The sequence below is a fragment of the Bufo bufo genome, chromosome 8, assembly GCF_905171765.1.
Source record: "Bufo bufo chromosome 8, aBufBuf1.1, whole genome shotgun sequence".
NCBI lineage: Eukaryota > Metazoa > Chordata > Amphibia > Anura > Bufonidae > Bufo > Bufo bufo.
In genome coordinates this window covers 128,790,115-128,815,055 of record NC_053396.1, presented here as the reverse complement: position 1 = coordinate 128,815,055, position 24,941 = coordinate 128,790,115, and the positions used below count along the sequence as shown (strand labels likewise).

The 24,941-nt window shown below is 40.2% G+C and overlaps 1 protein-coding gene across 2 annotated transcripts in view; it reads left to right on the top strand.

Moving 5' to 3' along the window:
- The first annotated feature begins 802 nt into the window (after positions 1-802).
- The window catches only part of CHRDL1 (chordin like 1), a 130,128-nt gene continuing 105,989 nt past the window's right edge, over positions 803-24,941 (top strand). Inside the window, exons 1-2 of one of the 2 annotated variants that reach the window (XM_040405685.1) lie at positions 807-954; positions 13,427-13,536. In XM_040405685.1, coding sequence (XP_040261619.1) covers positions 13,495-13,536 — 42 coding nt within the window. In that variant the 5' untranslated portion in view covers positions 807-954; positions 13,427-13,494. Of the gene's footprint in view, positions 955-13,426; positions 13,537-24,941 lie in introns of both variants that reach the window. The other variant, XM_040405686.1, reaches the window with a different exon arrangement.

Genomic DNA, 24,941 nt, shown 5'->3' with positions numbered 1-24,941 from the left:
GTGTGTGCATGCTGGTCCTTCAGGAGCAGGAGGGAGCATGTGCGCAACCTATAGGCAGAGGAGGAGGTCCTTAGCAAGCAAGCAGACTGCAGCCTGCATGGAGGGACAGAGATACCATGGCGGCAGGGCCTGCCAGGAAGGAGAGAGATCAGGTGGGTCAGTGCCACCAGGACCCATAGCGGGTAAGCAAAGCAGCGGCAGCCACCGGCCGCTTCTGTAACACCGTGCATATGTCAGAGTTGGCGTCCACTATCAACGAGCACCACAAATATCCACAAGGATGCTCCAGTGTATTTAGGGTAATTTATTCAAAACATCTAGTGTCACCATTAAACAAACCACAGGCAACGTTTTGGCCAGTCCTGCCCTTATGAAGCTTATTAAGGCTTATGAAGCTTATTAAGGCTTATGCTTATTATGGTTGCCACTGCGTAGACTGCCTGAAACGTCACTTGTGGCTTTCTTTACTGGTGACACTGGGTGTTCTGAATAAATTATCCTAATTGCATTGGAACTTTTGAGCTGTCCCTACTGTTGGATTTTTACTCTGCACTTGTTGAGTTGCATTTCAAAAGCAAATAAAATAAAAAATGGGAATTAAATCTCTGCTGTCCCCATGTCCTCTGAGTGACTGAACATCTACACCTACATCCAGAGGCAGGTGTCCAGCAGCTTCAGAGAGAGAAAGAGAGAGTGAGAGAGAGAGAGAGAGGGGTGGAGAGAGGAGGAGTAGGGGGAGGCAGGTACCCCTGCTCTGGCAGTCAATCAGTCTGATCTAAGCTCTGCCCTCCCTCTCCATACACTCTGCCTGCAACTGACTTCCCCAGGGAGAGCCAAGGAGCCACACTGAAGCACAGGTCTGCATTTAGCAACGGATGCTAAAAGGACACTGGATTATTAATTACAGGATCTGGTAGCAAAGACCTACAGCAAACACTGACACTGCCTAGGAAGGTGAGTTATCTGTTATATGCTGGAGTCATAAGAAAGTATATTGTGCATTAATATTAAGTAACATTTACAAGTAGTTTTGCAAGTAAAAGGATATAACAATAATAATCAAATATGATTTAATAATGAATATAAATGATATTTTCGGTGATTTTGAGAATCAGTTCTTTCCAAAAACTGCGTCCAGTTTGGAAGACATGCTTATTATAAAAGAATGCCTTGTATTTCTTCTGCTATGACTTTGTGCAATACAGAGTATCAAGTTCTCTCAAAGTTTTATATTTTCCAGCATTGGAAGAAAACACTTCTGTATATTTGGAAATGTCTATAAATGGTCTATTTGGACTGATTATTTCTTACTAAAATGTATTTTTACAGGGGGGTGATGCGCCTCCATGTATAAATACTGCATTAGGGCTTAATAAAAATGTTTTTTTAAAAATCATCCATGAAAATTTAAATTCAATTCAACCCCTATGCTTTGTAGTATATTCAGTGGGGCAGGAGATCAACATAACCATATTCTCTATGGGAGAGATCTAATAGCAATGCATACTGTATGGGTGTCCTTTCAGGGAGGGCAGGGAGTTGTCACTATATTAACTCTTTCACTTTGTGAAAAAAAAAGGTCAGATTGTACAGGGTTAAATAGCAATTTCAAGTGGAATTGCTTTTCTTAATAAGGTCCATAACATTTGCTTGAACCCACCTACTTCATCCCAGCCTGATGCATTGACACACTATATTTGGCCTGAATGAAAGAGAAAATTGTGCCGGATAATTACATAATTTTTTGCAAATTTTTCTTTCATTGGAATTGCAAATGTGCTGTGGGGGTGTGTCCCGTATATAAGTCTTGGCTGGTAAAAAAATGCTTTAAAGTTTTAATATGTAATAAAGCGACAGTCAACTGCTACAATATAGCACTGCTTAGTTACTGACTTGATGCCACTATGGATTTGTTAGACATGTTGTTGCTTTGCTAAAATACTATAAATGTAACATATGTGCCCAGAGTAGACTGTTGAGTTCCTATGTAGCACGGTACACTGGAAGGTAATAACTCTAAAAGTCTGTTTTAATTTTTAGAACATGAAATTCTAAATAGATATAGAAGTGTGTTCTAAGCCTAAGAAGACAAAATAAACCATAGTAAAAAGTTTATATTGAACTACTGTCTTATACTGAAGCTCACACCAAAGCCATGAATTGCATTACTAAAAACTCCAAGATATAACGTTATTTCACAACAGTTTGCTCTGCAAGAGGTAGTGATCACAAGCCTACGGGAATTTCCTGGGTTCAGCATGATGTTTGCATGCTCCCTCAATTCAAAATACCTCCTGATACCTTGGACTAACACCTTATCTTTGACTGTGTGCAGTTATGTAGACTTGTAGCTAGACTCCATCAAGGCAAAGTGGCTTGATTGTACCCCCTTGGCATTGAACAAAGTTGCACCAGGCACCTCCATCCACACTGTATTATAAGTACCATGGGGGCAAGGACCTATGTGAGTTTATTCACTGTACAGGTAAAAGCAGATGTGTAATTGCTGATGGTGTAGTGCTAGCTATACAAGGTCTGAATACAATCTGGCCTAAATCCAAAACCAAGAGATTCACTTTAAGCCTTTAAAGGGTTTTCCAGCCCCTTGAACATTTTTCTTCGAAAAATTTAATTCTTTCAAATAAACCGTGTAATGTTCCCCTTACTACTCCCCTGCTGTTCTTGTGTCCTTTGCTTACTGGGTCCCCAGCAATGAGATTTCGACACATGTGTGACCCCTGCATCCAATCATTAGTTGGAGTGGTGACCTCAGTGGTGTCCATCGCATGTCGAAATGTCATCACTGGAGGCTATGATACAGAGATCAATGTGGGACTTGGAAAGCAGTGATGGAGGAGAAGCAAGGAAAAAATGATTCTGGTTATTATAATATATACTTTTGGTATAAAAAAATTCAGTTGGCTGGACAACCCCTTGAAGACTGGCCTTTCAAATCCTCATATTTAAATAATAATAATATATATGTGAAATTCTTCTCCCCTGGCTATGCATCCACATAAAGAAAATGGAACGATTTTAGTAGCCACTCCAGCTTCATTCTACTATAAGGGAGTTTCTCATACATCTTCATTAATATATTATTACTGAACATTTTGCTACATGAGATATGTTACTACTGTACTGTATATTGTTATGGTTGTTCTACAATTGATTACATATCATTTCCAAATCTTATATAGTAAGAATACTTTCACACTAGCGTTTTTGTTTTCCGTTATTGAGTTCCGTCACAGGAGCTCAATACCGGAAAAAAACTGATCAGTTTTATCCTAATGCACTCTAAATGGAGAGCAATCCGTTCAGGATGCATCAGTTTAGTCCCTCTTACGTTTTTTGGCCGGAGAAAATACCGCAGCATGCTGCAGTTTTCTCTCCGGCCAAAAATCCTGAACACTTGCCGGAATGCCGGATCTGGCATTAATTTCCATTGAAATGCATTTATGCCGGACCTGGCATGCACAGACCTTTAAAAATGAGAACAAAATAAATACCGTATTCGTTTTTCCAGATGACAATCGGAAAGACGGATCCAGTATTGCAATGCATCCGTTTGCGTCCAGATTGCCGGATCTGCCTGCCGGAATCCTCTTCTGCAAATGTGAAAGTACCCTAAAACCTTCAATTCATTTCAAGTTAAGTTATTGTAGGTGAATAGGAAAGTCATTAAACATTATATTTGATATGTGCTTGGACTACAAGGCCAACCCTGAGGGTGAAAGTGATGTACGGCTAACAAGTCATTGTATCTGATGCACCCTGCTAGGTGGCACTGTTGTATTAGAATAGCCACAGAGATGATACATGAGCTTGAGGGAAGGGACTGTTATATGCATTGTCTACATGTAATAATTCATTACCACTTTCTGTATGAAATCACAATGCTTCGGGGACCCGCTTTGCTGTCTCGTAATTTGTGCAATATCTACTGTTCCTTAGCAAAGAGGGAACATGTATAACTAGTGCAGCGCAGAACGTAACCTCAACATGCGTGTTAGTCAGTCATGCAGGGAAGTACTGGTATTCAACCAGACACTATTATTATTATTATTATTAATGACCCGGGTGCTGCAAGTTCATTTATTTTACAACATTGAACATTTTATTGGATGAATTACCTGGATTCAGTGGTTTGGCTCTCGTCAGTTTTAAGATTTAATAGCATACCTGAAGAATTGGCCTGTTGCCTCCTGTTTCTAAGAGTTGGGGATTGGCACTAAGCTTGTTATGACACATGTGGGGGTATGAGATATGTTACTAGAGCAGCAATGTTTATGTCCGTAAAATACACTCATACACGAATGCAAAATAGCTATTTCCTTTTTCTATGTCTCAGGGATTTAACCTGTCAGTGATTAGATTTAGATTTCAAGGTCTATATGCTATTCTAAACATGTTTTATTTATTTTTTCGTAATAAAAGTAAAATTTTTGCTTTCTTTAATAAGCCCAAATTATGCAAAAAATAAAATAAAAGACAAAAACTATTGCACTCAAGAACTTGAGGTGTTGCCCATGGCAATCGATCAGATTTCATATACCAGTCAGAATATAAAAGCATTGACATTGGTTGTTGTGGGAAACAGCTCCAGTTCTTGTCAGCACTAATATTCGCACATAAGGCTAGACCTATTTAAAAGCTTCTAAGGCAAAAACATATGTCCCAATTGCAGATCTAACAATGCAATATTAGGACCTTTTTCACACAAACTCTTTTTTTCTACATTTTAAAAGCATGTTAAAAATTCCATGCATTTCAAGCATTGTAAAGCCGTTTTTTAATCATATTGGCGTTTTGGACACTGGTCTTAAATAGTTACTAACTTTTTCAGAGAAAAATGCCATGTTTGTCCCCCATTCTTTAAAATGACTTTGTGTCTGAAATTTATGAAAAATCCATCTTAATGAGAGTCTGCTCACTGAAAGATCAGAATACATATTCGCAAGGGTGGAGTGTGCAAGGGCTGAGTTAGACAGGACTCCATCAGAGACACCAAAAAGACTGTTGTAGCTAAATAGTAAGTTTCCATCTTAACCCAAGTTCTTTATCCATATCCTTACAGGTCAATACTGCTTTGTACTGTTCTCTATGATCCTAGGACTGCTTCTGAGTGAGTGAGAGTCTCGCAAACAGATGAGAAAACTGCTAAAAATGCCAGATACAAGTAATATAATGGCCAAAAATAGTGTTATTCCTCATGTACACACATTGTACTATTCATTAATGCAAAGTTTGTTGAAAGTTAGGTAGAGGTCTGCAGCCTCTTCCTAGGCCTGTGACATCAATGTACTTCGGTCACATGGCTTAGGTGCAGCTCTGCCCTATTCGAGTCAATGGGGCTGAGCTGTAATATCAAGCATTACCACTATACGATGTATGGTGCTGTCCTTGGAAAGCTGCTTTAAGCCTGCATCATTCACCAGAGCTTTGGTGAGCGCTGCATCTCCCTGAAACAGCTGATTGGCAGAGGCACCGGGACTCGGACCCCCGCAAATGTGATAATGATGACCTATCCTGAGGATAAGTCATCATTATCTTTTCAAGGATAACCCCTTTAAAGATTTGCTTCACAGCAGCTACATGTGTTTTAGACATAATAGACCGAAGGGGACTGGAGAGTTTTCTAGACTTGCTCTGTGACGTGCAGACATGGAAAATGTAAAAAACTATCTAAGGCTACTTTCACACTAGCGTTCGGGTGTCCGCTTGTGAGCTCCGTTTGAAGGGTCTCACAAGCGGCCCCGAACGCATCCGTACTGCCCTAATGCATTCTGAGTGGACGCGGATCCGCTCAGAATGCATCAGTCTGGCCGTGCGGAGGCAAGCGGATCCGTCCAGACTTACAATGTAAGTCAATGGGGACGGATCCGTTTGAAGATGACGCAATATGGCTCAATCTTCAAACGGATCCGTCCCCCATTGACTTTCAATGTAAAGTCTGAACGGATCCGTTCAGGCTACTTTCACACTTAGAATTTTTTTTAAACTATAATGCAGACGGATCCGTTCTGAACGGATCCAAACGTCTGCATTATAGGAGCGGATCCGTCTGAGCAGACATCAGACGGACCCGCTCTGAACGGTAGTGTGAAAGTAGCCTAAGAAGTATGTTTAACATAAAAACTTGATTTAAACAATGTCCTTTTCTGATAATGCACTCCCTTTAACCACTTGCTTACTGCAGCACAACTTTATATGTTGGGGTAGTAAGCTGTTAACTATACCCTGCCGTATGAAAGCAATTACGATTTGCCGACACCTTGTGGTGCTGCAGATTGCTGTGACCGCACCACCATTAAACAGCTGTGGTCACAACGAAGATCCCGGAGACCACTTCGGCATCTGATTGTTGGGACAAACTGTCACTGTGAAGAAAAGACGACAGAGGTGCGCTCAGCTAAGATCCTTGATGTGAGCGTGACCCCTGCTGGTTGTAAAGTTAGCTGTGAACCTGCTGTCTGTGAATTTCATAAATAAATATATAAATATAGGTATCAATTTTAACTATACTTAGTACAGCTTTTTGTGCGTAAAAACATGCATATTTTTTAATTCTAATTTTTTTTTTTAAAAGCCAAAAGCTTTAAATGTCCAAATTTCCCCAACATTAATTCCTTAGAGCAGGGTTCAGCAACCTGGGGTATTCCAGCTGCTGTGAAACTACAACTTCCAGCATGCACACTTGCTCAGCTTGTCTTGTAACTACCAAAGAAGTGAAAGGAGGATTCTGGGAGTTGTAGTTTAAGAACACATGGAGTACTGGAGGTTGCTGATACCTTAAAAAAAAAAATAGTAACTTTGAAGGAGTTTCTAATGTTTTGGCACTGAATAACATCTGTTCTGGCAGTGCCATGCTATTGAACTAGCAATAGAAAAATTGGCCGCCAAAATCCAAAATACTCTCCAGTCCTTTGAAGTCTTGCAGTGAGCCCAGCTAGTAGATAAATTACACAAACATACAGAATGGGTTTAGAAATGCTTTGGTTTGAAATCTTTGGTAACGGTTAGAAAAAAAGTTATAAGAATTTTTTTTCATATTTTCAGCCTTTTCTTCAATATTTTTTTTATATTATATCTGTCATCTAATGCGCCATGTAAAAAAATAATATAAAAAACATGAATGTTGGCACAGAAAATAAACACTCTGGTAATTAAGTGGTTAAAGCAATTTTAAAGTTTTTTTTCCCAGGATTTTTATATTGATAGCCTCTGCCAATCAGCAGTTGCACACAGAAACCCTGAGTTCATGACCTCATGAGGCCACGTGTTGCATTTTTCAGCAAAATCACTGCAAAAATAATATACAGTACATGCATATTTAAATTATATCATTATATATTGCGTGGCACCGCTTAATAAACAGGCATTATTATAAAAGGGGTTGTGCAACTTTAAACTTTTTTTTTTAAACAGACCTCACAGAGTGTCCAGACCCGTGGTGGCGATCATACTTACCTGGTCCCCATCGCTGAGTTCTGGCTCCATCACTCCAAGACCACCTTCACAAATCCTGGGTCTCTCAGAATCAACATCTTTTTGATAGAGTTCATGTCACTGCTGCAGTCAGTCACTGGCCGCAGCAGTCACGTGACCTCTCTCAATAGGATGTTGATTGTGAGAGACCCAGGACATGTGAACGCGGCCATGGAACAAAGGAACTGGAACCCAGAGGCAGGGACCAGATAAGTATAATCACCACAATGGGTCTGTCTACTCTGTGATGTCTGTTAAAAAAACATTTGCACAAGTTGCACAACCACTGTAATTTATATTTAATTTTAGTTTATTTTAATATATAGAAGTATGTCTTTAAAAGAGAGCTCGGCCAGCAAGGGGAGTGTGGAAACCTGTTTAACCCATTATATCTCTGGCTTGGTAACAGCTATAGATATGGGACTGGTCTTGTTTGAAAGCTGACATGATTGAAAAAAACAGTATCACAGCATTATCTCCTGTACAACAGAAGATATACAGTCAGGTCCATAAATATTGGGACATCAACACAATTCTAACATTTTTGGCTCTATACACCACCACAATGGATTTGAAATGAAACAAACAATATGTGCTTTACCTGCAGACTGTCAGCTTTAATTTGAGGTATTTACATCCAAATCAGATGAACGGTGTAGGAATTACAACAGTTTGCATATGTGACTCCCACTTGTTAAGGGACCAAAAGTAATGGGACAACTGACTTCTCAGCTGTTCCATGGCCAGGTGTGTGTTATTCCCTCATTATCCCAATTACAATGAGCAGATAAAAGGTCCAGAGTTCATTTCAAGTGTGCTATTTGCATTTGGAATCTGTTGCTGTCAACTCTCAAGATGAGATCCAAAGAGCTGTCACTATCAGTAAAGCAAGCCATCATTAGGGTGAGAAAACAAAACAAACCCATCAGAGAGATAGCAAAAATATTAGGTGTGGCCAAAACAACTGTTTGGAACATTCTTAAAAAGAAGAAACACACTGGTGAACTCAGCAACACCAAAAGACCCGGAAGACCATGGAAAACCACTGTGGTGGATGACGGAAGAATTCTTTCCCTGGTGAAGAAAACACCCTTCACAACAGTTGGCCAGTTCAAGAACACTCTCCATGAGGTAGCTGTATGCGTGTCAAAGTCAACAATCAAGAGAAGACTTCACCAGAGTGAATACAGAGGGTTCACCACGAGATGTAAACCATTGGTGAGCCTCAAAAACAGGAAGGCCAGATTAGAGTTTGCTAAACAACATTTAAAAAAGCCTTCACAGTTCTGGAACAACATCCAATGGATAGATGAGACCAAGATCAACTTGTACCAGAGTGACTTGTACCAGAGTGATGGAGAAGGAAAGGAACTGCTCATGATCCTAAGCATACCACCTCATCAGTGAAGCATGGTGGTGGTAGTGTCATGGCGTAGGCATGTATGGCTGCCAATGGAACTGATTCTCTTGTATTTATTGATGATGTGACTGCTGACAAAAGCAGCAGGATGAATTCTAAAGTGTTTCGGGCAATATTATCTGCTCATATTCAGCCAAATGCTTCAGAACTCATTGGACGGCGCTTCACAGTTCAGATGGACAATGACCCAAAGCATACTGCAAAAGCAACCAAAGAGTTTTTTAAGGGAAAGAAGTGGAATGTTATGCAATGGCCAAGTCAATCACCTGACCTGAATCCGATTGAGCATGCATTTCACTTGCTGAAGACAAAACTGAAGGGAAAATGCCCCAAGAACAAGCAGGAACTGAAGACAGTTGCAGTAGAGGCCTTGCAGAGCATCACCAGGGATGAAACCCAGAGTCTGGTGATGTCTATGCGTTCCAGACTTGAGGCTGTAATTGACTGCAAAGGATTTGCAACTAAGTATTAAAAAGTGAAAGTTTGATTTATGATCATTATTATGTGTCATTACTTTTGGTCCCTTAACAAGTGGGAGGCACATATGCAAATTGTTCACCTGATTTGGATGTAAATACCTTCAAATTAAAGCTGACAGTCTGCAGTTAAAGCACATCTTGTTCGTTTCATTTCAAATCCATTGTGTTGGTGTATAGAGCCAAAAATGTTAGAATTGTATCGATGTCCCAATATTTATGGACCTGACTGTAGCTGTTAGAAATCGTTTGGGAGTGATAGCAATTGAAAGTGAACGCCCCCGATTTCTAACAGCTAAATCTTCTGATGTAGAAAAGATAATACTGCATTTTATTCTTGTTTTAAAGATATTTATTTCAAACAATTGTTTTAAAAATGTAATGATATGAGGAGTTAAAGCAGCCCCTCCTTCCAGCTGGCTGTGATAGCCAGCGTGGAGAAGGAGAGGGGGTCAGTGGGGAGCTGATTGTCTGCAGTATAGGAGAAAAACAATATAAAATATATATATATATTCTACTGACCCACAGAATAGAGTTATTTATATCACACAGTGAATGCCATATAAATATATCCCGCAAAATAAAGTTATCATTGCTGTTTTTTATATTCCCCCTAAAAAATAATAAAAGTTATTAAATACACTATATAAACTCCAAAATGGTTGCTAAAAACACTACAGCTTGTCCCGCAAAATTCATACAGCTAAATTGAAGAAAAAATTAAAAAGTTATGACTGCTGGAACTGGTCCTCAAGGCTAGAATTAGACATATCACTAAGGCCCCTTTTACACAGGTGAGAATTCCGTGCGGGTGCAATGTGTAAGGTGAACGCTTTGCACTCGCACTGAATCCGGACCCATTGACTTCGATGGGGCTGTGCAGATGAGCGGCGATTTTCACACATCACTTGTGCGTTGCGTGAAAATCACAGCATGCTCTATATTGTGCGTTTTTCACACAATGCAGACCCCATAGAAGTAAATAGGGCTGCGTGAAAATTGCAAGCATCCGCAAGCAAGTGCGGATGCGGTGCAATTTTCACGCATGGTTTCTAGGGGACTATCGGGGTGGGGACCCGATCTTTATTATATTCCCTTATAACATGGTTGTAAGGGAAAATAATATCATTCTTAATACAGAATGCTAAGTAAATTAGGGATGGAGGGGTTAAAAAAAATAATTAAACTCACCTCATCCACTTGTTCACGCAGCCCAGCTTGTCTGCTTTCTTCTTCTTTGAGGACCTTGGAGGAAAAGGAATTTTGGTGACGTCACTGCGCTCATCACATGGTCCATCACCATTAATTATTTTATTTTATTTTTCAACCCCTCCATACCTAATTTACTTAGGATTCTGTATTAAGAATGCTATTATTTTCTCTTATAACCATGTTATAAGGGAAAATAATAAAATCTACACAACACCGAACCCAAACCCGAACTTCTGTGAAGAAGTCCGGGTACCAAACATGCCGATTTTTCTCACACGCATGCAAAACACATTAAAACGCTTTGCACTCGCTCGGAAAAATCGTGCATTTTCCTGTAACGCACCCGCAATGCCCGTGTGAAAGAGGCCTAAGGGGTTAAAAAAATGCACTACTGTCGCCTGAGTTGTGTGCCAACTAGATTTAGTTCAGACATAAATTTAAAATATACAGTAAAAGTCACATATTTGAGAGGGTTTTTTCAATTTTAACCCCTTCCAGACTGCCGTTATACATATATGGCAGAAGTCGGATCTTTAAATATGGTGCCTGCAAGCGAGCACAGCAAGTGCTATAGCCACAGGGATTTTGGTGTTTTAAACAGCAGACACCCAAGACTAATGTCTGCAATCAGCGATAACAGTGATCACAGACATTTAACCCCTCAAATGCTGTGGTCAAATGTGACCATAGTATCTGAGAGTGGAAAACCCGGGGGCACCGCGATCCTGGGTCCTGAATTGTTCCCCCAAGTAACGCAGCACTTGGGGGAACAAAAAAAAAAACAGAGGGGCAAATAAATAAATTACTGAATCTTTTCTCATAAAATTATATATCAGTCTACTCAGCTTCTCCTGCTATATAACATGCCACCTGCAGGTTGAACTGTATTTTTATGGTGGCGGGTTCCCTTTCAGTGTAGGTATAAAATATCTGAGTACATGTACATGACAGGTGTATGTACTTAGTAAGCCTGCCTTGCTCTCATTTAAAAGCCAGGATTTTTTATCTGGTGCCGGATATGGCCACATACTGTACAATATTTCATAGATATCTGCTGGGCAGTGATTGAAAAGCAGTATACTTTTCTGGATGCACTTTCATTTCATTGACCCTCCTATTGCAGAGCATCACACTATAATTATATCACACTAGATAGTATGATATATATTATATAATAGCTGCAATACCAAATACAGGCTGTGAACAAGAGGGTCAGTAGTAATCTCTACTTTCCAATGTTTTAATTTTGTTTTCTACTTAGGCTTGTTTCACACTTGCGTCTGCCAATCCGATAGGTTGTTCTGGCTTGGAACAGCCAGCTGGCCCCATAACCATAATGTGGTCCGGAAGTAATCCGGCAAATATGCAGAGAAACGGCTAGACAAATACCTTTTTGTCTGGCTGATTGACGCCATTCTGAGGTTTGCAGTCACCTATGCTATGACCATTTATATGTTGTCAGTAATAATCCAAAAGTTTAGATAACTTTTAGAAATGTACATCAATAAAAATATGTTAAAGAAAGGGGTCAGATGGAAAATATAAGCCCTTTGAAGTGCCCCATTCTGTTAGTTAATCTGTAAAGATAAGCGTCTGATAGATCTTTTGGAACTCATTAACAGGATTTCATTTCTTGGAGACAGAATTGATTCTTGCTTTTTTTTCTTCTTTTTTTTTGTCTTCAGACTTAACAGTCTGGCGGTGCAACTTAAAATGATGCATTCGTGTTAATTGTTCAGAATCAGTAACTCTTTAGTATTCATGCAACGTCATGGACAGGAGGTGGGGGAACGGGCACGGTAGTAGAGGCCTGATGGTGGTGGTAGTCCTAACGGTGTCTATGGTCCTCCGCTGCGCTCCCTGGGGCCAGTGCACAGTGAATGGAGGGGTTTACCCTTTGTTATCCTTGGGGGAAACATCCTGGTGAAAGGTACCCTGCCTGTTGGTGGTTGGGGTGCCCCTGGTGTTGGTGAGTTGTGGGGTGGAAGGCAGGAGGACAAAGAAGGCCGACATGGTCAGTCTTCCTATATATTCCTATATATCTGTACTTTCTCTCTAATTCAGCCAGACTGATGCAAATTTTTTCTCTCTCAATACTTTGGCACTACAATGCCCAGCTGCCTTTAGGAAGACCTGGGAACCGTAGACAAGTGCAATGAAGCCAAAAAGTGTATCTGTAATGGCTGTTAAACATCCAGGATAAAATGAAAATTTTCTTCCTCAGGGGCAGGTGTCAGAGCCTGGCTTCTCATCACCAGGCTGGCTCCTCCCCTGCGATGTTCCAGTGCTGCTCATCTCTTTAAGGGGGTTTTCTGAGACTTTTTTTTTTACTGAGGACCTATCAGTGTCTGATTGGTGGGGGTCTGACACCCGGATCCCCCACAAATCAGCTATTTGAGAAGGCAAAACTAACTTCTCACAAAACTGAACAGAACATCAGCCTTTCTAGAGAGGAGAGGTGTAGCAGCCCCACTTAACTACTGTTACCCTGGACTGGACAATAACCCCATATGCCACTCTCAGGAGAGCAATGCATCATGGCCTGAAAACACACAGACCTCACCATAATGCCTCCCCAACTGCCTACAGTAGCTCACAGCTATAGCCTGTTTCACCTGATGGAAAACGTTGTCAAAATACAACTTTATTCATCAGCGTATGCAAACTGGCTGCTTGAAATCAAGGGGACAGCGGTCTTTATGCTCAAAGACAAACTAGCCACATCCCCACCCTGCTTCTTTCCTTCTGATTGATGGCTCATTGCTTTTTTTCTTCAGACGCGATGAACCTGAGATTCTAACCATGCGCCCTTCTGTTTCATTTTCAGTGTCTGTGTGGTGAGCCGATCTTCAGAGTACCTGGCTGCGACTCACTGCGCAGGCGCCAACTCAATACATGCAGTGTTTTGGTATATGGGGCTTTAATGGTATTATTGAGGTTAGTAGATGTAAAAATGCATAGAAAAATGCGTACAAAATGACACAATTATCATAAATATTCAAGCAAGCATTTTCACATGTAATTTAAAATGATATACTGCCACAAGAAATGTTACATACATTTACACAGTATTAATTTTTACCTTGGTAACAGGTGGATTCATTATGATTGTACTGTCACTAGTGATCAGGCTTTGGATTAAATATTGACATCGCAAAATGTAAATTTAAAAGGGTTTTATGAGATTTTTTTTTACTGATGACCTAACAGCTGTTTGAGAAGGCATTGGTGCTCCTGTGAGCGCTGCAACCTTCTCGCAGTTTACAAAGCACGGCTCCTTACATTGTATAGCGGTTGTGCTCTTGATATCGCGCTCAGCCCCATTCATTTGAATGGGGCTGATCTGCTCCTTGGCCACATGACCCATGAACATGTCGGTGCTACTGCTTTTCGGACCCCCACCAATCAGATACTGAGGATAGGTCATCAGTAAAAAAAAAAAAATGACGGAAAACCCCTTTAATGTAAATTTAATTAAAAACTATTTCCTCTTTTTACATTCCAACATTAAATGGTTTTTCTAGCTTTTTGCACTTTTTTCAATTTAAAGACAAGCCTGCTCCACCTGTTGAAAAAAGTATAACCACCTGCTCCCCAACACTCTTTTTGCGGCTCCCTGACTCTCTTCTGTAGTCTTCCGGTAAACTTTCAGATGGATGGGGTCACGTGCGCTGCTGCAGTCGATGACTGGCCTTAGTGATGACATGTCCCCAATCAGCATGTGACCCAGCAGTGACTTACCACTTGGGGACACATCTACATTAAGACCAGTCATTGGCTGCAGTGGCGTATGTGACACTGTCTGTGCAGAAGACCATTGTCGAGAACAGGGGACAGAACAGAGCGGCAGTGAGCAGGTATGGATTTTCCCACAGGTGCAGCAGGCATACAAAAAAAAATGGTGAACAGCCTCTTTAAGCCAAACACTAGAATGGTCACTCAGTTCTTGTCTTGAAGCATTTAGGCTAGATATGCTAAACTAATAAAGCCAACTGTGAGGTAACAGAGTTTGTTGGATTCCCAGTGGAATTGGTGGCTGATATTGGTTTATGAATGATTATGTGGATAATTGATTAACGCAAAAATTGTAAAAAAAAATGTAAGTAACGTCTCAATTTAAATCTTAATTAAATCTTGCATTAGGGTTGGTTAATGTACGAGTACATGGAAAGATTGCCATCTGATGAAATGTGAGATTTTTTGATGCAGAAACTTTGACTGTTTCCATGATTAACCATGACTCATTATGCATTCTGATAAATTGGTTACAAGCGGTGAACTAATTAGTTTTTTGGCTAAATACAATGTAAAAGATGATCTGTCATGTCCTCACAAAAGTTCAATGGGCTGCATGCCTTTGCAGTTAAATCATCACTGACTCGAGAAGTGTTTTTATTTTACTTCTAGCTACTCCCATTCCACCAGTACTGGTGCGGTTCGCTAGTCTGACATTTCCTATTTTTTGCATCTTGTCAGCTTTTCTGTGTAAACTGGGACTGAATCAGCAGCCTAAGGGCTCATGCACACAAACGTATTTTCTTTCTGTGCCTGTTACTTTTTTTTTGTGGACCATATGCGGAACCATTTGTTCCAATTGGTCTGCAAAACAAAACTGAAGGTACTCCATGTGCATTTCGTTTGCGTATGTCCATATGTCCGTATTTCCGTTCCACAAAAAAATAGAACTTGTCCTATTATTGTCCACATTACGGACAAGGATAGTAGTTATATTAGGGGCCAGCTGTTCCGTTCCGCAAAATACGGAATGCACACGGACGTCATCCATATTTTTTGATCATAAAATACGGTCGTGTGCATGAGACCTAAGGCAGGATAGTAGCACTATACACAGAGACAAAGCTCTGTATGCATCACCTCTGTCAATTCCTGTTCCCTGGGGGAGGGGCTATACTCTATACACTTTTCTCTGTCACTAAACTCCTATTTATTTAAATTATCAGATATGCCCTGATAATGTCTATACAGGACAACACAGTATTGAAATGTGCACCTCTAGTATGGTCCTTCCCAAGAAAGTTTTTAAAGATAAAAAATAAATAATAAATAAATAGCTACATCATATATAAAGGAAGATGTTTCCTTTAACCCCTTAGGGACGCATGACGTACCGGTACGGCATGTTTCCCTTAGTCCTTAAGGACCCCTGATGTACCGGTACGTCATGGGTTTAAACCGCGAATGCGAATGCGGCGCGGCGGGGGTTAATCGGGACATGATGCCCACTGAAATCATTCAGCGGGCATTCTGTCACAACGCCGGGGGGGTCATGTGCCCCCCCCGTATCAGCGATCGCCGCAAACCGCAGGTCTGAATTGACCTGCAGTTTGCGGATTTACCTGCGGTTGCCATCGGGTCCCCATGCAGCTGTAGGGGGGACCCAATGGCATGGAAGGCAGCGCGATGTCTTCCGGTGAAGAGCCTGTGAGATCCAGCCCCCTGGTATTACACAGTATTACTCATACAGCCAATGCATTCTAATACAGAAGTATTGGAATGCATTGTAAAGGAATATACCCCCCAAAGTTCAAGTCCCAAAGTGGGACAAAAAATAAAGTGGAAAGAAAAGTTGAAAAAATAAAGTTTTCCCCCCAAATTTTTTTTTAAAAATTTAAAAATAAACAAAAACGTCATTTTCCCCGAATAAAGTTAAAAAAAATTGGTAACAATTAGGGGGGAAAAAAAGTATAAATATTAGGCATCGCCGCGTCCGTATCGACCGGCTCTATAAATATATCACATGACCTAACCCCTCAGATGAACACCGTAAAAAATAAAAACTGTGCTAAATAAACCATTTTTTGGCCACCTTACATCACAAAGTACAACAGCAAGCGATGAAAAAGGCGTTTGCCCACCAAAATAGTACTAATCTAACCGTCACCTCATCCCGCAAAAAAAGAGCCCCTACCTGAGACAATCGCCCAAAAAATAAAAAAACTATAGCTCAGAATATGATGACACTAAAACATCTTTTTTTTTGTTTGAAAAAAGCTGTTATTGTGTAAAACTTACATAAATAAAAAAAAGTATACATATTTGGTATCGCTGCGTTCGTATCGACCGTCTCTTTAAAAATATCACATGACATAACCTCTCAGATGAACACCGTAAAAAATAAAAAATTAAAACTGTGCTAAATAAACCATTTTTTGTCACCTTACATCACAAAAAGTGTAATAGCAAGCGATCAAAAATTCATATGCACCCCAAAATAGTGCCAATAAAACCGTCATCTCATCCCGCAAAAAATTAGACCCTACCTAAGATAATCGCCCAAAAACTGAAAAAACTATGGCTCTCAGAATATGGAGACACTAAAACATGATTTTTTTTTTATTTTAAAAATTATATTATTGTGTAAAACTTACATAAATAAATAAAAAGTATACATATTAGGTATCGCCGCGTCCGTATCGACCGGCTCTATAAAAATATCACATGACCTAAACCCTCAGATGAACACCGTAAAAAATTTATATAAAAACTGTGCTAAATAAACCATTTTTTGTCACCTTACATCACAAAAAGTGTAATAGCAAGCGATCAAAACGTCACACGCACCCCAAAATAGTGCCAATTAAACCGTCATCTCATCCCGCAAAAATCATTGCCTACCCAAGATAATCGCCCAAAAACTGAAAAATTTTTGCTTTAAAAATGAAATCATTGTGTAAAACTTACATAAATAAAAAAAAAGTATACATATTAGGTATCGCCGCATCCGTGACAACCTGGTCTATAAAAATATCACATGATCTAACCTGTCAGATGAATGTTGTAAATAACAAAAAATAAAAACGGTGCCAAAACAGCTATTTCTTGTTATCTTGCCTCACAAAAAGTGTAATATAGAGCAACCAAAAATCATATGTACCCTAAGCTAGTACCAAAAATACTGCCACCCTATCCCGTAGTTTCTAAAATGGGGCCAATTTTTTGGAGTTTCTACTCTAGGGGTGCATCAGGGGGGCTTCAAATGGGACATGGTGTAAAAAAAAACAGTCCAGCAAAATCTGCCTTCCAAAAACCGTATGGCATTCCTTTCCTTCTGCGCCATGCCGTGTGCCCGTACAGCTGTTTACGACCACATATGGGGTGTTTCTGTAAACTACAGAATCAGGGCCATAAATATTGAGTTTTGTTTGGCTGTTAACCCTTGCTTTGTAACCGGAAAACAATTATAAAAATGGAAAATCTGCCAAAAAAGTGAAATTTGGAAATTGTATCTCTATTTTCCATTAATTCTTGTGGAACACCGAAAGGGTTAACGACGTTTGTAAAATCAGTTTTGAATACCTTGAGGGGTGTAGTTTCTTAGATGGGGTCACTTTAATGGATTTTCTACTCTAGGGGTGCATCAGGGGGCTTCAAATGGGACATGGTGTCAAAAAACCAGTCCAGCAAAACCTGCCTTCCAAAAACCGTATGGCCTTCCTTTCCTTCTGCGCCCTGCCGTGTGCCCGTACAGCGGTTTACGACCACATATGGGGTGTTTCTGTAAACTACAGAATAAGGGCCATAAATATTGAGTTTTGTTTGGCTGTTAACCCTTGCTTTGTAACTGGAAAAAAATTATTAAAATGGAAAATCTGCCAAAAAAGTGAAATTTTGAAATTGTATCTCTATTTTCCATTAATTCTTGTGGAACACCTAAAGGGTTAACAAAGTTTGTAAAATCAGTTTACCTTGAGGGGTGTAGTTTATAGAATGGGGTCATTTTTGGGTGGTTTCTATTATGTAAGCCTCGCAAAGTGACTTCAGACCTGAACTGGTCCCTAAAATTGGGTTTTTGAAAATTTCGGAAAAATTTCAACATTTGCTTCTAAACTTCTAAGCCTTGTAACATCCCCAAAAAATAAAATATCATTCCCAAAATGATCCAAGCATGAAGTAGACATATGGGGAATGTAAAGTAATAACTATTTTTGGAGATATTACCATGTATTATAGAAGTAGAGACATTTTTTGGTAAATTTGGTATTTTTTCATAAATAAAAATGATTTTTTTTTACTTCATTTTACCAGTGTCATGAAGTACAATATGTGACGAAAAAACAATCTCAGAATGGCCTGGATAAGTCAAAGCGTTTTAAAGTTATCAGCACTTAAAGTGACACTGGTCAGATTTGCAAAAAATGGCCAAGTCCTTAAGGTGAAATAGGGCTGAGTCCTTAAGGGGTTAAGGCTTTGTTCAATTAAACGTTAGACTTCCTTAGGGATGCTTTGTATTTACATTAAAGGGAACCTGGCATCAGCTTTCAAGCTATTAAATAGAATACACTGCAGGCTAGGATAGTGTACTGTCATTTCAAGCATGTCCATGTTAATTTCATTAAAGCATACCTGAGTATTAAAAAAAAATAGTTTCTATAATGGCTCCATAATTCTCTCTCTGTCTTATTATTCATTGTTTCAACTGCACAGCTACATGCATTTCACTCACAAGCAGTGGTTGTCTCCCTTCTCTTGGATGTTCCAGTACTGTATGCAGTGACCTTACTTCCTTTCTATGTTTGTTTTCTTCTAGGGGAGCTCAGAAAACTGTTAAGGAGGGGGAAATCACACTTACAGAAAACTAGGAGGCTTAGAAGCAGTGTAGAAGCAGTTGTTTTATAGTAACATAGTAACATAGTAACATAGTACATAAGGCTGAAAAAAGACATTTGTCCATCCAGTTCGGCCTGTTATCCTGCAAGTTGATCCAGAGGAAGGCCAAAAACCCTGTGAGGTAGAAGCCAATTTTCTCCACTTTAGGGGAATAAAAAATTCCTTCCCGACTCCAATCAGGCAATCAGAATAACTCCCTGGATCAACGACCCCTCTCTAGTAGCTATAGCCTGTAATATTATTAAGCTCCAGAAATACGTCCAGGCCCCTCTTGAATTCCTTTATTGTACTCACCATCACCACCTCCTCAGGCAGAGAGTTCCATAGTCTCACTGCTCTTACCGTAAAGAATCCTCTTCTATGTTTGTGTACAAACCTTCTTTCCTCCAGACGCAGAGGATGTCCCCTCGTCACAGTCACAGTCCTGGGGATAAATAGCTGATGGGATAGATCTCTGTACTGACCCCTGATATATTTATACATATTAATTAGATCTCCCCTCAGTCGTCTTTTTTCTAAAGTGAATAACCCTAATTTTGATAATCTTTCAGGGTACTGTAGTTGCCCCATTCCAGTTATTACTTTAGTTGCCCTCCTCTGAACCCTCTTCAGCTCTGCTATGTCTGCCTTGTTTACAGGAGCCCAGAACTGTACACAGTACTCCATGTGTGGTCTGACTAGCGATGTGTAAAGTGGTAGGACTATGTTCCTATCACGGGAATCTATGCCCCTTCTGATGCAACCCATTATCTTGTTGGCCTTGGCAGCAGCTGCCTGACACTGGTTTTTGCTGCTTAGTTTGCTGTTTATTAAAATTCCTAGATCCTTTTCCATGTCAGTGTTACCGAGTGTTTTACCATTTAGTATGTACGGGTGACTTGCATTTTTCCTTCCCATGTGCATAACTTTACATTTATCAGTGTTAAACCTCATCTGCCACTTATCTGCCCAAGCCTCCAATCTATCCAGATCCCTCTGTAGTAGTATACTGTCCTCATCAGTGTAAATTACTTTACACAGTTTAGTGTCATCTGCGAAAATTGATACTTTACTATGCAAGCCTTCTACAAGATCATTAATAAATATATTGAAGAGAATAGGGCCCAAGACTGACCCCTGAGGTACTCCACTAGTGACAGTGACCCAATCTGAGTGTGTACCGTTAATAATAAACCACCCTCTGTTTTCTATCACTCAGCCAGTTACTTACCCACATACAGATGTTTTCTCCCAGTCCGAGCATTCTCATTTTATATACTAACCTTTTATGTGGTACAGTGTCAAATGCTTTGGAGAAGTCCAGATATACGACATCCATTGATTCGCCGCTGTCAAGTCTAGAACTTACTCCTCATAGAAACTGATTAAATTAGTCTGACATGACCGATCCTCACGAAGCCATGCTGATATGGCGTTATTTGCTTATTTCCGTTGAGATGCTCTAATATAGCATCTCTCAGAAAACCTTCAACAGTTTACCCACAACAGATGTTAAACTTACCGGCCTATAGTTTCCAGGCTCTGTTTTTGGCCCCTTTTTGAATATTGGCACCACATATGCCACGCGCCAATCCTGTGGGACATTCCCTGTCAGTATAGAGTCTGCAAATATCAGAAATAAGGGTCTGGCTATGACATTACTTAATTCCTTTAGGATACGGGGGTGTATGTCATCCGGTCCTGGCGATTTGTCTATTTTAATCTTTTTAAGTCGCTGATGTACTTCTTCCTGGGTCAGACAGGACACTTTTAATGGGGAATTTATTTTTACATTCTGCATGTCATCTGACAGTTTATTTTCCTCAGTGAATACATTGGAGAAAAAAATATTTAACAGCTTTGCTTTCTCCTCGTCGCTCTCTGCGACTCCCCCCTCATTACTCTTTAAAGGGCCAACACCTTCAGATTTATACTTTTTAACATTTATATAATTGAAGAACATTTTAGGGTTAGTTTTACTCTCTTTGGCAATTAATCTCTCGGTCTCTAATTTGGCCGCTTTTATTTGTTTTTTACATGTTCTATTTTTTTCCTTATAGTTTTTCAGTGCTTCCGTGCTACCCTCCTGTTTTAGTGTTTTATATGCTTTCTTTTTGTCATTTATTGCTTTCTTTACAGTTATATTTATCCACATTGGTTTCTTTTTGTTCCTTAACCTTTTATTACCATACGGTATGTACCTCTCACAATGAGTTTTTAGGATGTTTTTAAAGATATCCCATTTTGTGTCTGTATTTGTGAGGACTTTGTCCCAGTTAGTTTGGCCTATGGCCTCTCTTAGTTGGCTAAATTTAGCTTTTTTGAAGTTTGGTATTTTTGTTCCTCCCTGTAGAAACGCTCTTTTGAATGATAATTGGAAGGTTATTACTTTATGGTCACTATTTCCCAGGTGTCCCCCAACCTGCACGTCTGTTGTTCTGTCAGGTCTATTAGTTAATACTAAGTCCAGTATGGCCGTCCCTCTAGTCGGGTCCTGAACCAGTTGGGAGAGGTAATTGTCTTTGGTTATTGCCACGAACCTGTTTCCCTTATGAGATATACAAGTTTCAGTTTCCCAGTCTATATCTGGGTAGTTGAAGTCCCCCATAATAACCACCTCATTATGATTTGCCGCCTCGTCTATCTCGTTTAGTAGTAGATTTTCTGTGGACTCTGGTATATTCGGTGGTTTATAGTAAACTCCTATTAGTAATTTATTGTTGTTTTTAGCTCCATGTATCTCTACCCACAGTGACTCCACATGTTCATGTCCCTCACTTATATTTTCTCGGACTGTGGGCTTTAGACAGGAACTTTATATAAAGGCAGACCCCTCCCCCTCTCCGGTTTTGACGATCCTTTCTAAACAGACTGTAACCTTGTACATTAACTGCCCAGTCATAGCTTTCATCCAGCCATGTCTCAGTTATTCCCACTATGTCATAGTCCTCCTCACACATCACCAATTCCAGTTCACCAGTTTTATTAGTCAGGCTTCTGGCATTAGTATACATACATTTGAGAGGTTTATGTATATTTTTTACCCTACACCTTTCCTTCTGTACTGTTCTAGTCCCTCCTTCCATTCCTCCTTCCATATGGCTCATTATCTCAGATAGTTCTGGCATGTCCCCACTTCCTCTTAGTCGTCTTCTGGGTGTTTGTTACCAAGGATAGATCTTACCTGACAACAGGCAGTGGACTGCAAGTAAGGTGGAAGTGAAACCCCTAATGGCCTTAACTTTACAGCTTTTTTCAGGTGGATGCAAACATATTTTTATAAATGAAGGGATTTAGAAATTTGCTAGTTATACCATCCTCTATTAAATGAAATAAAATTGTGTGAAAGTGCAGTGACTCTTTAACCGGTTCCTGACCACCCACATTAATCGTGCAGCTACTGAACAGGGGGTCCGCTGTCAGTGACAGCAGGACACTCCATAGAGAAGGTAGGGGTGGTTCTTCAGTGTCCCTGCCTTTTAGATCGAGTGCTGTGTATACAGCTCAGGAAGCGCTATGCCATATCCTGTTCTAGCCCTAGCGATCATGTGGACCGCCGGGGCTAGGAAACTGCAGGAGCTGGCACGTCTTCCAAGACCTCGGTCAGTTCTGCAGTGAGGCTGTACAGTGTTGTATAGCGCTGTAAAGCCTCTCTGGGGGCTGTATTACCCCTGTAACTGGGGCTACTATGTCAGCCCCAGTTACATGAGAAATCTGCAATTAAGAAATAAAAGGAATGTTAAATCCCCCCCCCCCCCAAAAGGTCTTGTATGGCCTCATGAATGACACAAGTGTAAATACAAAAATAACCCATGATCTACCCATCACCTGAATTCCGTAAAACAAATAATAAACAATGCCAAAACAGCAATTTTCAGTCACCTGCCTCCCAAAAAACATAAAGCCAAGCTATCAAAAAGCCTTATGTACCCCAAAATGGTCCAGCAAAAGAGAACCCCTCAGACATTTACATTTGCATACATTTTTTTTTCCTATGGATGTTAGTCCATGGTGATGCAGAATATAACAGATTTTTTAATAAAAACTGATATTATTAAGCAAAAGTATTAAAACATGAAACAGCTACCTAAAATTTGGTATCACTATAATCATTTTAACCTGTGGTATAAAGTTATCATATCATATATAGCACAAGGTGAACCCCATAAAAATTAAAAACCCTGGACAGAATTGCCCACCTCACCCCCTCCCAAAAAATTTCATAAAAAGCGATCAGAAAGCCTATTGTACCACCAAAATGGTACCAATACATTCTTTATAGCTTGTCCCGCAAAAAATGAGACCTCACACAGCTCAGTGAACAAACAAATAAAAAAAAGTTATAGCCTTTAAAATCCATCTTAGCAAATTCCATATTATAAAATCCAGATCCCCAAACAGTAGACGACCACAAATGGGTGTCACCACCAGACATCTGTGAAGCTCTGACAGACGCTCTTTAGAACCTCCTGCTTGAGGTTCTTTTGTTTTGCTTTCGTTTTGTCATCTCGTTTCCCTCTCTCAGCTGTTATCTAGTTGCACTGATTGCATCCCTTTAAATCCCCTCCCATACTGCTTCACTTTGCGGTTTATACAACTTCCTGGAGTGTGTGCATGCTGGATGCTACAACTGATGCTGCTACAGATAAGTCTGTTCATTTATCTTTGTTTTCCTGTTTGCTTGATCCGAGGTGACCCTGACTCCCTCCGTATTAAGTGTAGGGAGCCGGTGGTCGTGTCCCCTCACTATTATAGGGTGTTTAGGAGTCATACAGTCGAGGAACGAGGGTATGCAAATTTCTACCATTGAGATTTTTGCATAGGCTGAGCAGCTAAGGGAGAGAGCTAGGGCTTACAGGGCTTACCCGTTGGTTCCTTAGTTTTGGATCAAGTCAGTCGGATCTTCATTTGTGTCTTCTAGTTTTCTGTTACACCATCCGTGACAATGGGTGTTTCTATATTCAGGAGAAATGGGTAAGAAATTGTCATTCTCCTTTTATCCCTTATGAAAAAGAAAGTTTGGGCCTAAAACACAATTTTCTTTTAAAAAAAAAGTATTTTTTCATTTTTACAGCCAAGTATTTATAAATTCTATGAAATGCTTGTGGGGTCAAAGTGCTCACTAAGGCTACTTTCACACTAGCGTTCGGGGCTCCGCTTGTGAGCTCCGTTTGAAGGGTCTCACAAGCGGCCCGGAACGCATCCGTACTGCCCTAATGCATTCTGAGTGGATGCGGATCCGCTCAGAATGCATCAGTCTGGCAGCGTTCAGCCTCCGCCTCCGCCTCAGCAAGCGGACACCTGAACGCTGCTTGCAGCGTTCGGGTGTCCGCTGGCCGTGCGGAGGCAAATGGATCCGTCCAGACTTACAATATAAGTCAATGGGGACGGATCCGTTTGAAGTTGACACAGTATGGCTCAATTTTCAAACGGATCCGTCCCCCATTGACTTTCAATGTAAAGTCTGGACGGATCCGTCTGAACTACTTTCACACTTAGAATTTTTTTTAAACTATATTGCAGACGGATCCGTTCTGAACGGATCCAAACGTCTGCATTATAGGAGCGGATCCGTCTGTGCAGACATCAGACGGACCAGCTCTGAACGCAAGTGTAAAAGTAGCCTAAACCCGTTAAAAATTATTTGGGTGGTGTGGTTTCCAAAATGTCACTTTTTTAATGGGCTTATTTATGGGTGGTTTCTGGTATGTAAGCTTCTTCTAAAATATGTTTGA